This window comes from Lipotes vexillifer, unplaced genomic scaffold, assembly GCF_000442215.2.
Source record: "Lipotes vexillifer unplaced genomic scaffold, Lipotes_vexillifer_v1.1 scaffold394, whole genome shotgun sequence".
Lineage (NCBI taxonomy): Eukaryota > Metazoa > Chordata > Mammalia > Artiodactyla > Lipotidae > Lipotes > Lipotes vexillifer.
In genome coordinates this window covers 1,680,659-1,695,353 of record NW_006791731.1, presented here as the reverse complement: position 1 = coordinate 1,695,353, position 14,695 = coordinate 1,680,659, and the positions used below count along the sequence as shown (strand labels likewise).

Genomic DNA, 14,695 nt, shown 5'->3' with positions numbered 1-14,695 from the left:
CACCCGCACGGCCTGCGGCCGTGAGTGCGCGGACAGGCGGGTCCCGGGCGGAGCCGGGGGAGGGAGGGGCTCGGGGCGGGGTCAGGTGGAGGCAGGAACCCGGACTGGGCCGGGCCGGGCGGGGAAAAGGACGGGGAGGGGCGGGCAGGGCCTGGCCAGCTGAGGAGGGAGGGAGGGCGCTCGGGGCGGGGCCGGGCCAGGCAAGGCCTGGGCTACGAGGGGCGGGACCTGGGGCAGGGGCGGGGTCAGAGGGTGGAGCCTTCCAGGGGCGGGACCAGTAGAAGTAAGGGCCCAGGAGGAGGGGTGGGACCCGGTGTTAGGACTGGATGGGCCTTTCTTAGCAACTGTGGATTGGGAATTCTGGGGTGCACGTGAAAAGCCGGCTGAGGGGCTTGTTCCGCCACCGCCATCCCTAGCCCTGCTCAGACCCGACTGTCCCAGCCGGATGCTGCCTCCAGGATGTATTTCTCTAATAAGGCTCCCTAATGACCTCATGCATATTTTAGCTGCTTCCATAAAATTAAATCAAGTTATAATGAGATTGTCATTCTTCGGGTTGTTTTTTCCCCGACGAACTTTCCTGGGGAGAGGAGCTCATCTCCGAAGCCTGGAGAGGGCCCTGGGGTGTCGGGGCTGGGCCGCGGGGGGCAGGATCGCTGCCGGGATGCTCAGCAGCGGAGAGCCATTCAGACGTGCTGCCCCGCAGGTGACTCCTGCGGGCCCCGGAGGAAGAGAGGGAGGGGCGCAGGGCAGGGGAGACTGGACCAGACAGGGATTGGCACCCGGCCAGGGTGCCCTGGTCCCCAGTTTCCCACCTGTCCGGTGCGGCCAAGTGGCCCTGGTGCTGACAAGCCCGGGCCCCGCTGCGGCTGGGGACCGAGGGACCAAGGGCCGAGAGCGCCCCTCTAGAGCTGCAGGGCGGGGGCTGCAGGCCACGGCCTGGACGCTTACCTGAACCCGCCCTGCAGCCGCCGGGCGCACCAACTCCCGGAGCCAGTCCCTGCGGTCCACGGATGCCCGGCGGCGCGAGGAGCTGGGCGACGAGCTGCAGCAGTTTGGGTTTCCTGCCCCGCAGACAGGTGAGTGGCAGCGGATAGGCGGGGCTGACAACGCAAAATGCACTAAAACCCTGGGAAGTGGGGAAAGTTGGTTTCAGGGGACTAGATCTTTGGGCAAGTACTATACGTTATTAATTGCTGTTGCTTCTAAGTAATGACTGTAATAATTTTCCATAATTAGACTAACCTCTCAGGTGCCAGGCGCTTGTCTCCAGGCACACTGGATTTAGGGGAAGTGGTGTGAGGAGAAGGGGCTGTCGAGAATAAAAAAGGGGTGGGGTGCTCAAGGGCTTTGCTGCGGCCGCCTGAGGGTCTGACCGTAGCTCGGGTGCAGGGGCAGCAGCAGGACTGTGATGCTGTAGGTCTGGGCCCACAGGTGACCCCGCGGCCGAGGAGTGGTCCCCGTGGAGCGTGTGCTCCAGCACCTGCGGTGAGGGCTGGCAGACTCGCACGCGCTTCTGTGTGTCGTCCTCCTACAGCACGCAGTGCAGCGGGCCCCTGCGGGAGCAGCGGCTGTGCAACAACTCCGCCGTGTGTCCAGGTGGGCGGCGCGCCGTGGGGGGCGGGGGAATAACAGGAGCAGGGGGCGGGGCGTCCGGGGCAGGGGGCGGGGCATCAGGGGCGGGTGACCCGGCTGCGGGCTCGGGCAGACAGGGGTCGCAGAGTGCTTTGTTCCTTCCGTAGTGCATGGCGCCTGGGACGAGTGGTCGCCTTGGAGCCTGTGCTCCAGCACCTGCGGCCGCGGCTTCCGGGACCGCACGCGCACTTGCAGGCCACCCCAGTTTGGAGGCAACCCCTGTGAGGGCCCGGAGAAGCAAACCAAGTTCTGCAACATCGCTCTGTGCCCTGGTAGGTGAGAGGGAGGGCGCTGGGTGAGGTGGGACAGGGGCGGGAAGGGAAGGGAAGGGCCCAGTGGGCCACCGGCCAGCCCTGCCCTGGGAGCCCCGCTTTGCCCGCTCAGACCCACCTGCTAGGGGGCTCAGAGGTTGGAAGCTCAGGCTGTGATCAGGCTGAAGGTTGGAGACCTTGGGGAGTTCTCACTTGCGTACCGTGGGCGTTGGGGTGATGGGCCCTCTTGGGTGTCACACCCATGCCTCAGACTTCGTGGGGGGGGCCACACCTGTGGGGTGTTCACGCCTGTGCCCCAGGCTGGGTGTGGGCCCTGGGTGTTCACGCTGCCTTCCTGTCCCCTTCATCCCCTGGGCCGGGCAGTGGATGGAAACTGGAATGAGTGGTCAAGCTGGAGCTCGTGCTCCGCCAGCTGCTCTCAGGGCCGGCAGCAGCGCACGCGCGAGTGCAACGGGCCTTCGTACGGGGGCGCCGAGTGCCAGGGCCACTGGGTGGAAACGCGAGACTGCTTCCTGCAACAGTGTCCAGGTCAGGGCCGTGCTCCGGGACCTGAGGGTGGGGGGATCTGGCGGGCGTGAGCCACTCGGGAGGGGTGAGACCTCGGGGGGCTCCTGGTGGGCCCTTGTACACGGCCCTGGGGATGTGGGGGGCCGAGGGGGTGACCGTGAGGGACCAGTGCACGTGAGGCATTTGTCTTATCCTGTATCAGTCTGGGCTCTGGCTTCCCCTCCCTGGGTCTCGACTTCTTTCTCCTCGTGGCTTCCTGCCCCTGCGTCCCTGTGTCCACACCCTCCTCACCCCCATCCTCGTGGCTCTGTGCATGGCTGTGTCCCACAGTGGATGGGAAGTGGCAGGCCTGGACATCGTGGGGCGGCTGCAGCGTCACATGTGGAGGTGGCACACAGCGGCGGGAGCGCACCTGCCTGGGGCCCTTCTTCGGGGGAGCAGCCTGCCGGGGCCCACAAGATGAATACCGGCAGTGCAGCGCCCAGCGGTGTCCCGGTGAGCGTCCCGCACTCCCACCCCACAGCTGGACTCTGGGGAGGGGCCTCCTGAGTGGCGGGGGAGGGAGCTTGGAGCTTAGTTCTCCTGGGGAAAGACTCCCCCTTGTGAGGGTAGATGTCTTGTAGGGGCCTTGGCCTTCCTGACCCTGCTGCCAGGTCTCGGCCCACCCCCCGTACCCCACCCCCACTCACGTTTCTAGCCCCTTGGCAGAGCCCCATGAGATCTGTGCTGAGGACAGCTTGGGCGCTGTGATCTGGAAGGAGACCCCAGCGGGAGAGGTGGCTGCAGTGCGGTGTCCTCGCAACGCCACAGGTGAGGGCTGGTGGGGCAGGTGTTGTGCGGGGCTTTTGTCCCTTCTTCACAGAGATGCAGGGAAGGCACCGAGATGCCCCTTCAGGCCCGCCCACGGAGCTGTCAGCTCAGGGCACATGGCCCAGACCCTGCCCAGGCAGCCCTGTGCGCACAGAGGCTGGCACAGTACAGGCGGGGGTCTGGGGCCGCCGCGTCCTTAGAGCTCACCAGGAGCCAGCGCCAGCATGAAGCCCTCTAGTGCGATGTCCCACAAAGTCACCCATTTACATGTGGGAAACTGAGGCACAGAGGAGTTAATACACTTGCCCTGGGCTTGGGGGCCATTAAGTAGGAAGTCGGCTTTGAACACGGTCATCTTAATCCCTGTGCAGCCCTATGGAGTGATGGGAGGTGTGGAAAAAGCAGGGTGGGTTCCCAGAAGGGGCTGGGCGCATCAAGCTTGGCTTGGTTTCCTTTGCCCCTCTTATCTGAGGAGGGCATGCAGTTTTGTACCCCTGTTTGTTCTGTGACATCCGGGAAGTGACTTAACCTCTCTGAACTTTGGTTTTCCTTCTGTAAAACAAGTGTGTTGTGAGTTCCCCACCACCCGACAGGGCTGGTCCACGTGGTAGAGGCTGTGTATTTCCAGCTGTGGTTGTAGCCCCCCTACCCAGAATAATCCATGTTCTGGGTAGCATCTTACAAATACAGGGAAGCCAAATGAATAAAATACAAGTCACGGAATGGTGTGACTTCTCTGGCCTCTTGTCTGCATGTACAACCTTTCATTTGGATTCTGCACCATGCTGTGGAACAGGTGTCCTGTCCTGCCCCATGGCTCCTGTTGGATAACAGGGTTGTGGCACTTCCCTAAGGTCATCACCGCTGTGTGTGCAAAGCTGTGCCTGGCTCCCTGGGAGTAAGTTCTGAGTCATAGGCTGTGCCTGTGTTCCAGGCCGTCGACACCTGATGCCAGTCAGCCCCAAGGCTGTCCAGTGTCCGCAGCACACCCGGGCCATCGGGGCCCCCTGATCCCAGGGGTGGAGCTAGGCAGGCCAGGCCATTGGGTTCTCCCCAGGGCTCTGGATAGGAAGGGGCCCCAGGAGAGGCCCTGGGCTGAACACTGAAGCCTCTCCCTCGGCCCCAGGCTCTGCCTCCACACCGGTGGGATGCCTGCAGGTTTGGCTCCTGCTAGGTTCCAGTGCTTGGCCTGTGGCATCTTCTCAGAAATGCTTTGAGTGAGGGAATTCCCTAGCGGTCCAATGGTTAGGACTCCGAGCTCTCATTGCTGAGAGCTGGGGTTCAATCCCTGGTTGAACCCACAAATCCCACAAGCCACGCGGCCAAACAAAACAAAACAAAGCAACAAGCAAACAAACATTTAAGAAAAGAAATGTTTTGAGTGAAAGAAACTAAGGGATGCCTGGCCCCCACGCCAGCTCTGCTCTTGGAATGAGGCCACAGGCGAGTGCCTGCTTCTAGGGCCGTAGGGTCTCATCCAGAGGGGCTTGTGCCTGGGAGCCGGGGGTGGGACTCCCACCTCCCACCCAGGACATGGGCATCTGCCAGAGAAGTGGGAGACAGAGCTGACCCACCATCTCCGCAGGCCTCATCCTGCGACGCTGTGAGCTGGACGAGGAGGGCATCGCCTACTGGGAGCCCCCCACCTACATCCGCTGTGTCTCCATCGACTACCGAAACATCCAGATGATGGTGAGGCTGGCCCCGGGGTCTCCCGCCCCACCCATCACTCCAGGGCTCAGATCTGCCCTCCGTCCTCAGACATAACCCTGTGTCCCCAGTGGCACACTCGTGGATGTGAATCAGCCATGGCCACTGGCTGCGGGCTGCAGAGGACCCTCTGGGCATGGGAGGTCCTTGGTAACTGCAGAGTCATGGCACTCATACCCTCCACCTCCCCAGACCCGGGAGCACCTGGCAAAGGCTCAGCGTGGGCTGCCCGGAGAGGGGGTCTCCGAGGTCATCCAGACACTGGTAGAGATCTCCCAGGACGGGACCAGCTACAGCGGGGACCTGCTCTCCACCATCGATGTCCTGAGGAACATGACAGAGATCTTCCGGAGGGCGTACTACAGCCCCACCCCGGGGGATGTACAGGTGGGCGCCCAGGAGGGCAGTCCTCCACCCCAGCGTTAGACCAAGCCCTGACCTCAGATGGAGCTCTGACCCTGGTCCCACGCTGAGCCCTGACCCTGGTCACATTCTGGGCCTTATTCTCTGCTCACTGGCATTTGTTCCTTTTCCTTTCAGAACTTTGTCCAGATCATCAGCAATCTGCTGGCAGAGGAGAACCGGGACAAGTGGGAGGAGGCCCAGCTGGTAGGGACGCCAGTCGGGCACCCTTGCGGCCTAGAGCAGCAGGATGGGCGCGGGCCTCTCTGGTGGCTCCCTGAGCCCCAGGCCAGTTCAGGGTGGGGTCTTGGGTTCAAATCCCAGCACAGCCTCTGCCAGTCTCGTGACTTTGAGGACGTCACTTATCCTTCCGGGCCTCGGCTTCCCCGCCCGTCAGAGGACAGCGGCGCACCACGCGGGGCTCGGGGAGGGGTGTGAGAAAACGTGTTGGCCGTGGGGTACACACCGGAATGTGACGGTTCTTTCTCATCTGGAGAAATTGGTCCGCCTCCCTTCCTCCCAGGCTGACCTGGAACCTGCCACTGCTCCTGTGCCCAGGGCGGCATCTGGAGTGGGGACTGCAACGGCCACAGACCCTCTGCTTTCCTCCCAGCTGGGCCCCTGGCCACCGGGCTGCAGTACAGCAGCCCCTCTGGGCTCAGTGTTCTCGTGCACACAATGGCGATGGAGACTCAGGTCCCCATCTGCTTCCCAAGTCAGGTCCAGAGCCCTGTGGGGCTAGGGAGTGACCGACAGGACCCTGATAAGGAGGGAACAGATGAGGGAAGGAGGCCGGCGGAGGCAGAGCAGCGAGAGGGCGTGTCCCTGCTGGGGCGCAGGGGTCTTTGGGGACCCTGAGCTCCGGTGGTCGGCATTCTTGGCGGGGCTGCTGCCCGCTATGTCCCTGACCCCCGCCTCCCCTCCAGATGGGCCCCAACGCCAAGGAGCTGTTCCGGCTGGTGGAGGACTTCGTGGACGTCATCGGCTTCCGTATGAAGGACTTGCGGGATGCGTACCAGGTGACAGACAACCTGGGTAAGCCCAGCCCTCGCTGCACCGACCTCCAGGCCCCTGCCCCGCAGCCATGGGCAGGGCGCTCCGGCCTCAGTCTCCTTGTCTGTAAACAAGCAGCGCCAGATGCCTCCTGCAGGACCCCCAGGCCGGGTTCTAAGATGACCTCTGTATCCTCGGGTGCACAGACCCGAGTCTTCTGATGATGGTCTGATGTGACCCCGGGAGGGGGTCGGCGTAGGGGCTCTCAGACCCAGACAAGGTCCTGGAGACCTCGAATCGTGGGACACACCAGGAAGTCCCAGCCACAGCCAGTCCCTTGCTTCCACCTCCCTGGGGCTGGGGGCCCACCGGGGCCCCCGGTGCAGGGACCTTGAAGGCAGGACTCCGTGGTCCTCCGCTCCCAGAAGTGCCTCGTCACAGGGGCCTGGCTCCACCCAGCTCCATGGCGTTGAGCGACTCTCTCAGATGGGAAGGCAGGGGCACTGGCCTTGTGGGTCTGAAGGAGCAGTAAGTGGGCCGGGACCTGAGAGCTCAGTGGCGACCGTCGGCACAAATACTCCAGCAGTTACATTTAATGATTGTCACCCACGTTCTCTTAAATAGCTCTCTTGGGTCGCATTTGTCAAGTCCTCCCTGTTTTGGGGCGCCTCCCCAGACAATCTCCATTGTCAGGGTTCCTCCTCACAGTGGGGAACCCAGGAGTGGACGCTGGACCCGGCTGTGGTCCTAACAGCACCAAGGAGGCAGATTGTCACATCCCTTGCAGAGACACTTGGGCCTCTAGTGACATATCCTAGCTCAGCTGTGCTGCATTAGCACACACCTGGGGACCTGCCTGGGCCGGGACAAACGTTTGCTAAGCTGCAGGTTCCCAGAGTGCTGGCTGGCCCTACCTTTCTGCCTTAGAGCTCAGGACCCCAGAGCTGGGGAGACCTCTGAGGCCAGGGGATCAGGGACAGCCGTCATCTCGCAGGTGGGGAGACTTGGGCCTGGGGGGTCAGGTGCTAATGGAGGTCACCTGGCAGGTGGGATCAGTGGTGGCACCAGGCTGTCTGGGACTTCCTTCCCTTCCTTCCCTTCCTCGCTGGGCTGACTGGGCCTTTCTTCACGGTGAGATGGGAGTGGCCCAGAGAGGGGAGAGCTTTTATGCAGCCATGCGTGAGTGGGCATGGGACCGGGTGGCTACTGCAGCTCTCAGCCCCCCTGGCCCAGGACCTCACTGTGGAGTCTGGTTCCCCAGCCACCCAGCCCCGCCCATGGTCCCTGGAGGGACGCTCAGGGCCCACCCTTTGTCACAAAAGGAGGCCCTGGACTCCTTCCCATTAGTCCTCATTAGCCATCCCACCCCACACACCCTCACACCCCCAATCACCCCCTAGCCCCCCCATATACTCACACACCCATGTACCCTACACGCCTACACACCCTACACACTGTGCACCCTATGTAACCATACACCCCATGCACCCTGTGTACCCTACACCCTCAATTCACCCCCTCCACCCCTCATATACTCACATACCCATGTACCCTACACCCCGTGCGCCCCATGCACCCCACACACCGTGCACTCCATGCATCCCCCATTCAACCTCTATACCCCACGCATATACTCACACACCCCATGTACCCTGTGCACCCATACACCCTATACACCCCACGCACCCTGCACACCCATACACCCTGTACAGCCCATGCACCCTACACATCATACACTCCCTACGCCCTGCTGCTGGAACACTGGCCCCAGGAATCCAAGCAGCCTAACCTCCTCCAGTGGCCTCCAGAGGCCACCTCCTCAGGGAGGACTTCCTGACCACCTTGTTTGGACGTGCCCCACCCAGGGGTCATCACTGCCCAACAGACCACAGTCCACCTATTTCTTCTCCATTTGGGTCACTGTCTGTTTCCTCTGCTCCCTGTGAGCTCTGGGAGAGGGTCTCACTTTCGTCTGCATCCTCAGCGTTAGAACAGTCCCAGGCACATGGTTGGGGTTCGGAAGCGTGTGGCACGGATGAATTTGCTTATTCGTTCTGTCCTTGGTGAGGGCCTCAGCCACAGAGGGCCAGCCGTGTGCTGGGCTGGGCGCCCAGAGAGGGGCGCCCGTCCCTTTTGCAGGGAAGGTGCCCTGGGCCCCAGAGCTGACCACACAGGTGCAGGGAGGGCACGGCCGGTGGGGGAGGGGGGCACGGCCGGGCAAGCCAGGCCTGGAGGGGTACAAGAGTGCGGGCAGGCGCTGCACAAGCAAAGGTATGGAGGTGGGCATCAGCTGGTCAGTGGGGTTTTGCTGGGGAAGAGGCCCCAGGGTTGGGGGAAGGCCAGGTGACAGCCGGGCAGGCGAGGCTGTTGGTTCCTAAGCCCCTACCCCTTCCCCCTACACCTAAGGCCGCCCCGGTGCAGACCCTGACCCAGGCCATGGGTGCTGGGTGAGGGGAGCAGTGTCTGCCTGGAGTGGGTGCGCCTGGAATGAAGAGGCTCAGAGACTATGGGACCCCACCCCACCCCCTCCCGTCCTCCCAGGCCCGTCTGCCGCTTCACCTCTGGGAAGCCTGGGGCAGGGCTGGACAGAGCCCACTGGGGCTGGTGTCTTCAGGAGGCCTGCCAGGCGCCCACAGGGAGAGCTCGGGAGAAACAGCTTCACGCTGCCAGCTCTCCCTGCCTGGGCCTCTCCTCATACGTGCTGTGTCCCCGCAGCCCGTCCCCCTCCACCCTGAGTGGAGCCCTTCCCCACACCCAGCCCCTTCCTTCCCGGATCCCCACTCCACCTTGGTCCACCTGTTGGCCCCTTTACAGTCCCGGCCCTGTGAGGGGGGATCTGTCCCTGTCCCTGTTACAGAGCAGAGCCCAAAGGGGGAGGGCTGGGCTCCAGTGTCCCAGGGAGGGGCATCAAGGTGGACACCACACCCTGTGGGTCCCTCTGTGGCCGCAGACCTGCCCGCAGAACCCGTCTCTGGCACCTCTGGGGCCACGGGGACTGGGTCCAGGCCTGGGTCCTCATAAGGGCCGTAGGGCTCCTGCTGGGGTGGGTGTGTCATTTGAGGGCTTGGAAGGAACCAGGAAGCCGCCCGGGCCCTGGACCTCATGGGGAGGCTGGTGTCAGGCTCCCACCTGGCTGGGTGGCCCCATGCGTGCTGCACACACTCTGAGCCAGGAGCACCCCCGTGTCATGGTCCTGGGCTCCGGGGCCCACTCCCCGTCCCAGGGCCGAGGCTCCTCTCGTGAACCGGCTTTGCATCTCACTGTCTCTGTCTCCCTTTGTCTCTGTCGTCTCTTGCTCCCTCCTGAACCCCAGTCCTCAGCATCCATAAGCTCCCGGCCAGCGGAGCTACGGACATCAGCTTCCCTATGAAAGGCTGGCGGGCCACAGGCGACTGGGCCAAGGTGCCAGAGGACAGGGTCACTGTGTCCAAGAGCGTCTTCTCCACGGGGCTGGCAGGTGAGGAGCCTCGGGGTGTGGGAGGGGCCCCCCAGAGTCCGAGGCTACCCCCCAGGAAGTTCCTTCTGGAGTCTGGCCTGCTGCTTCAAGGGCTAGGGTGGCGTCCGTTTCTTCTCAGTGTTCCCCAGGTTGCCCCCTCCTCCAGGAAGCCCTCCCTGCCCTCCCTGTGTTGGGAGACTCCCAGGCAATCTTGTCTGAATGGACCAATGGACGCCCTCACCGCAGGAAGGGAGAGGGTCTTGCCTGGAGTCACACAGCAGGTGACTCTGGTTCCCAGGAAGATGAACTGTGCCCTGCCAGTCCCCGGGTCTCAGGAGTCACTCAGGGGGACCCAGGCAGTCCCCCCAGCTCCAGGCAGTGCTGTGTCCGCAGTCGGGGGGTAAAACAAACTCCCCTTGCCCAAGCAGGGTCCCGGTTTGTGGGTGGCCGGGAGGAGGGTGACCGCGGTGCTCTCTTCCAGAGGCTGATGACTCGTCCGTGTTCGTGGTGGGCACCGTGCTCTACAGAAACCTGGGCAGCTTCCTGGCGCTGCAGAGGTGGGCACTGCGGGCATGCAGGGTGGGGGTCAGGGAGGCCAGGCCTGGGGGAGGTGAGGGCGCAGGGCTCCCGACCCCGACACGGCCCGCCGGCTCTCCCCCAGGAACACGACCGTCCTGAACTCCAAGGTCATCTCGGTGACCGTGAAGCCCCCTCCCCGCTCCCTGCTCACACCCTTGGAGATCGAGTTCGCCCACATGTACAACGTGAGTGCCCTCTGTGTGCACGTCTGCGTGCGCGTGCCCCTCTGCCTGATCCCACGTGTGGTGCGTGCTCACATGTCCCCACCTCGCATCAACCTTGAGAGAGAGCTCCTTTATGCCCGAGTGACAGGTGGGGATGCAGGCTGGCAGAGCTGCAGGGACTTGCCCAGGGTCACCCAGCAGGGCCGTGTGGGAGCTGAGGCTCAACCCAGTCCCGTCGGCCTGGCCGTTCCCTCGGGGAAGAGAGAGTCGTCCTCTGCTGAGAAACGCACCTGCCCCGGCCTCACGGACCCTCTACACCCTGCTCCTTGGGGCTTTCCCTCGGGCTCAGAGCAGCTGGCGCCACAAAGCCCTGGGACCAGCCGAGAGCCGGGAGCCACCCCGGTTACCCAGCCAGGACAGGGCAGCACCGGGCCAGGTTGTGGGAAGAGCCGGGCCTGCCTTTCCCGCTGTGAGGCCTTGGGGCTTTGCTCAACCTCTCTGTGCCTAGGCTTCCCTCCCTTACAAGTGGGAGCCCTGCTGTTACCACACCACAGCCCTCAGGACAGGGGTGTCTGCTGAGCCCTACCTGTGCCCCTGACCCCAGGCTTTCCGTCTTAGCCCATTTTGCATTCAGCTGGACTGGTCAGCTGGGCGTCTAGAGCTGGGCTTCGGCCGCTGCCGTCCAGCTCTGCTCAGAGAGGGGACCGAAGATACCCAAAGCCACACAGCAGGGCTAGGGGCTGAGCCAGTCTGGGCCTCAGTTCCTCCTCCTAAAACTCTGCCTCTGGGGAACAGTGGAGGGAGGGTGCCTGGCACGCCCATGGGTGGACCCCACAGTGACCCTCGGGTGCGGCTCATAGGGCGGCAGGTGGCCTGACCCCTCCCCTCTCTCCAGGGCACCACCAACCAGACCTGTATCCTGTGGGATGAGACGGATGTGTAAGTTCATCTGGGCTTTGTGGCCTCGGGCCCGACTTGGTGGGCAGATGGGGGAGGAGGCTGACCCAGTAGGGGAGGGACACGGGCCTCGGGTTCAGGTCTTCCGACCGTCCCCCCGACCCCGTCTGTCAAGCACGGTCTCTTCCCGCCTAGTTCAGGCTCTGAGGCAGCAGGGGACCCACCCAGCCGGCCTCACACTCCTCCCAGGGAAGTCCACGGTCAGGGGTCCCGAGGGGTGTGGAAGTCCCCCGGACCAGGAGCGCCGCCACTGACTGGGGCAGCTGGGTGACACCCAGAGGGGTCAGAGAGGAAGCAGAGGCGGGGGCTTCTGGGGTCCCGGGCCCAGTTCCCTGTGCAGCCCATGGCGCCAGCCTATGCTGCAGCGCAGCGAGTACAGGTGGGCGCAGGGCATTGGTCTGGACTGGCCGGGCTGTGATTCGGGGTCACAGGGCCGTGTGGGCACCCAGAGCAGGGTGTCCTCCCAGACACAAGGAGGCAAAGGGAAAGGTGGGTGGGGTCTCGTGTAGTCACAGGGAAGAGTTTGTGCAAAGGCCCTAAAGTGGGGCCGGCCCTCAGAGGTGAGGAGGGCCAGAATCTGGGGAGACTGGGCAGGAGAGAGCTTAACGTCTGGATCCTGATGGGCCAGGTGGGCCTGGGGAGGGCTAGGCCTTCCCCCCAAGGGGTTTGGTATCCGTTGAAGAGGGGGTGGTCAGAGAGCTGCGTGTCATTGTTACCACCCGCCTCCCTCAGCCCTGGCACCGCCAGTCCCCAGGCCAGCACCCGGGCCAGGGGGTACATGCGGAGAGTCCCTCGTACTATGGGCAGTGCAGTGACGGAGGTGCGTCCCGGGAGGTCAGGGGAGGCTCCCGGAGTGGCTGACACTCAAGGAGGACACCTTTTCCCTGCAGAGAACGTGAGGGAGGGGTCTCGGGCAGAAGCACAGTTTGAGCAAAAGTGTGGAGGTCGGAAGGTACAGGGGGAACATGAGGCGTGGCCAGGAAGAACAGGCAGCTAGAGAGGCGCAGGGGTGTAGGGAGGCTGCAAGGGCCGTGGGGCCAGTTTGTAGGGGCAGTGTGTCAGGAACTATGGAAACTGTTGGGGAGGGATGTGATCATCATGTATCCATCCATCCTCCACCCACCCATCCATCCACCCATCCCCCATTCATCTATCCATCCACCCACCCACCCTTCTATCCATCTATCTACCCACTTACCTATCCTCCCACCCACCTATTTACCTATCCACTCACTCATCCACCCATCCACCACCCCATCCATCCACCCATCCATCCATCCATCCATCCACCCATCCATCCACCCCCCCACTCACTCAACAACCCATCCACCCCCCCATCCATCCATCCATCCATCCACCCGTCCATCCACCCACCCACCCACCAATCTACCCATCAACCCACCCGCCCACCCACCTATCCCCCAGTGATTACTGACCACTGAGAAGGCACTCCCCTACAAGGTCCTGGCCCTCAGCCTCCTCCTATAACTGATGAGTAGGAACAGGAAATTAGGAACGTATAGATCCCTGTGAAACTGTCAGGGCGTGCCACGTGCCAAAAAGTGGAGGCAGTGGATCTAGTGGCAGGTGGGGCGAGGTGCCTTTCAGAGCAGGTTCACAGAAACCTCTCTAGGGTGGTGTTTGAGCAGAGGCCTGACACAGCACTGTACACATGGGTGTCTGGGGACAAGCATTTTGGCAGAAGGAACAGGCAGTGCAAAGGCCCCGTGTGTGCAGGGAGTGTGCAGGGCCATAGGGCAGACTCCACTGCCTTTTCCCACTCTGGCTCTGAGGGTGTGAGGACGGGGTCTGGGGCCGGGAGCCGGGCTGGGGGAGAGCTGGGGTGGACCCTGTAACCCTGGCAAACTGGCCCTCTGGCTTTGATTGTTGTCGACTGTTTTTCTCTGGATTTCGCAAGCAGCATAAACTCTTCGTACAAAATGGGGTATCAGAAAAGGGTGAAAAAAGAAAAAACAAGAAAGAGGGCCCACGTTCTCACAGTACCCAGGCTGGACCCCCTGGCCATCGTGGGAGGTTGTGCAGCGGCTGCAGTCCATCCCTGATGTCAGCACAAGCCCCTCCCCACAGCCCAGAAACCCTCCCAACAGGCTGTTCAAAGGCTGCCCGCAGCTCCATGGCGGTGCCCAGTTCACGCAGCGGCCCAGCATCCTCGCTTGGACAGCGCTGCTCACATGTCTGGTTGTTTCCTTGGCTTTGAGTCCCCCAGACCGTTTCAAGGTCTTGGTAGTAAATTGCTTTCCAGAGAGGTGGACCCGTCGCCTTTGCTCTCCCAGGGCAGCAGGTTGTGAGAGGTCTGGCCAGCCCAGTGTCAAGTTCACTGTCCTTTGGGGCTGCATAGTCTGGGGCAGATTCCACCCTCCAGAAGCCTCAGCCTTCCATCCCCGTGGCGGAGTCTGCCTGCTTGCGTGTGAGAGCAGAGTGTGGGAAAGGACAGCAGCCCGGTCCATGGGGTGCTCACCCCTGGCCGTGGCCTCCACTTGCCCTTCCTCTCTCAGGTGTGGGGAGCCCACCCACTGCCCACCGCTGGTCACCTCTGGATAGATGGGATTGTTAAGGTCTCTGCATCTCTGCACCTCGCTCCAGGGCCCCGAGGACAGTGGGAAGGTGACAACAGCCCCCTGAAACGCGTTTTGCCCACAGGCTCCCTGTACAGTTCTGGGTACAGCCCTGGGAGCCCTGCTGACTGTTCCTATTACCTCTGGGGAATCTGAGGCTCCAGAAGGACTGTGGTCCAGCTCAGAGTGGGGACTGAGGCATCTGATCCAGAGCTGGACAGCCTGGGACCCAGAGGCTGACAGTGGGGGAGGGGGGGCCACGGGGAGAGGGTGGCTGGCTCTGTCCCCTCCCCTCCCCTCCCCCCTGCTCTGTGCAGGACAGCACCTCCTTCCACCGCAGGGTGGGGCCACTTCTCACATAAATGGGCTCAAAGGAGCCAAGGGTTTCCCAGGTGACCTGAAATGGGGACCAGGGACAGGGCCCCAGGTCTGTTTCCACCAGTGTGCCCAGAGATCAGGTCTGTGCTGGTGTGGGCTTGTGTTTGTGTGTGTTTGGATGAGAAAGGGTCTCACATGTCTGCAGAATTGTGTGTGTGTGGGGGGGGGGGGGCGGTCTCCCGAGCATACGGGCTGTTGGAGGAGGCCTCGGTTACAGTCCAAGTCACTACCTTGATTTACAGAAGGTCTCACCGCCACCAGCGAGACCTTCAGTTT

General features: G+C 62.8%; 1 protein-coding gene across 1 annotated transcript in view; it reads left to right on the top strand.

Annotated features, from left to right (window-relative positions):
- ADGRB1 (adhesion G protein-coupled receptor B1) overlaps positions 1-14,695 on the top strand; it is a 73,610-nt gene that overhangs the window by 14,335 nt on the left and 44,580 nt on the right. Inside the window, exons 3-17 of the mRNA XM_007464624.1 lie at positions 10-20; positions 969-1,079; positions 1,435-1,599; positions 1,743-1,905; positions 2,260-2,435; positions 2,745-2,909; positions 3,123-3,224; positions 4,810-4,916; positions 5,127-5,321; positions 5,475-5,543; positions 6,263-6,371; positions 9,643-9,786; positions 10,247-10,322; positions 10,427-10,529; positions 11,404-11,447. Coding sequence (XP_007464686.1) covers positions 10-20; positions 969-1,079; positions 1,435-1,599; positions 1,743-1,905; positions 2,260-2,435; positions 2,745-2,909; positions 3,123-3,224; positions 4,810-4,916; positions 5,127-5,321; positions 5,475-5,543; positions 6,263-6,371; positions 9,643-9,786; positions 10,247-10,322; positions 10,427-10,529; positions 11,404-11,447 — 1,740 coding nt within the window. The remainder of the gene's footprint in view (positions 1-9; positions 21-968; positions 1,080-1,434; positions 1,600-1,742; positions 1,906-2,259; positions 2,436-2,744; positions 2,910-3,122; positions 3,225-4,809; positions 4,917-5,126; positions 5,322-5,474; positions 5,544-6,262; positions 6,372-9,642; positions 9,787-10,246; positions 10,323-10,426; positions 10,530-11,403; positions 11,448-14,695) is intronic.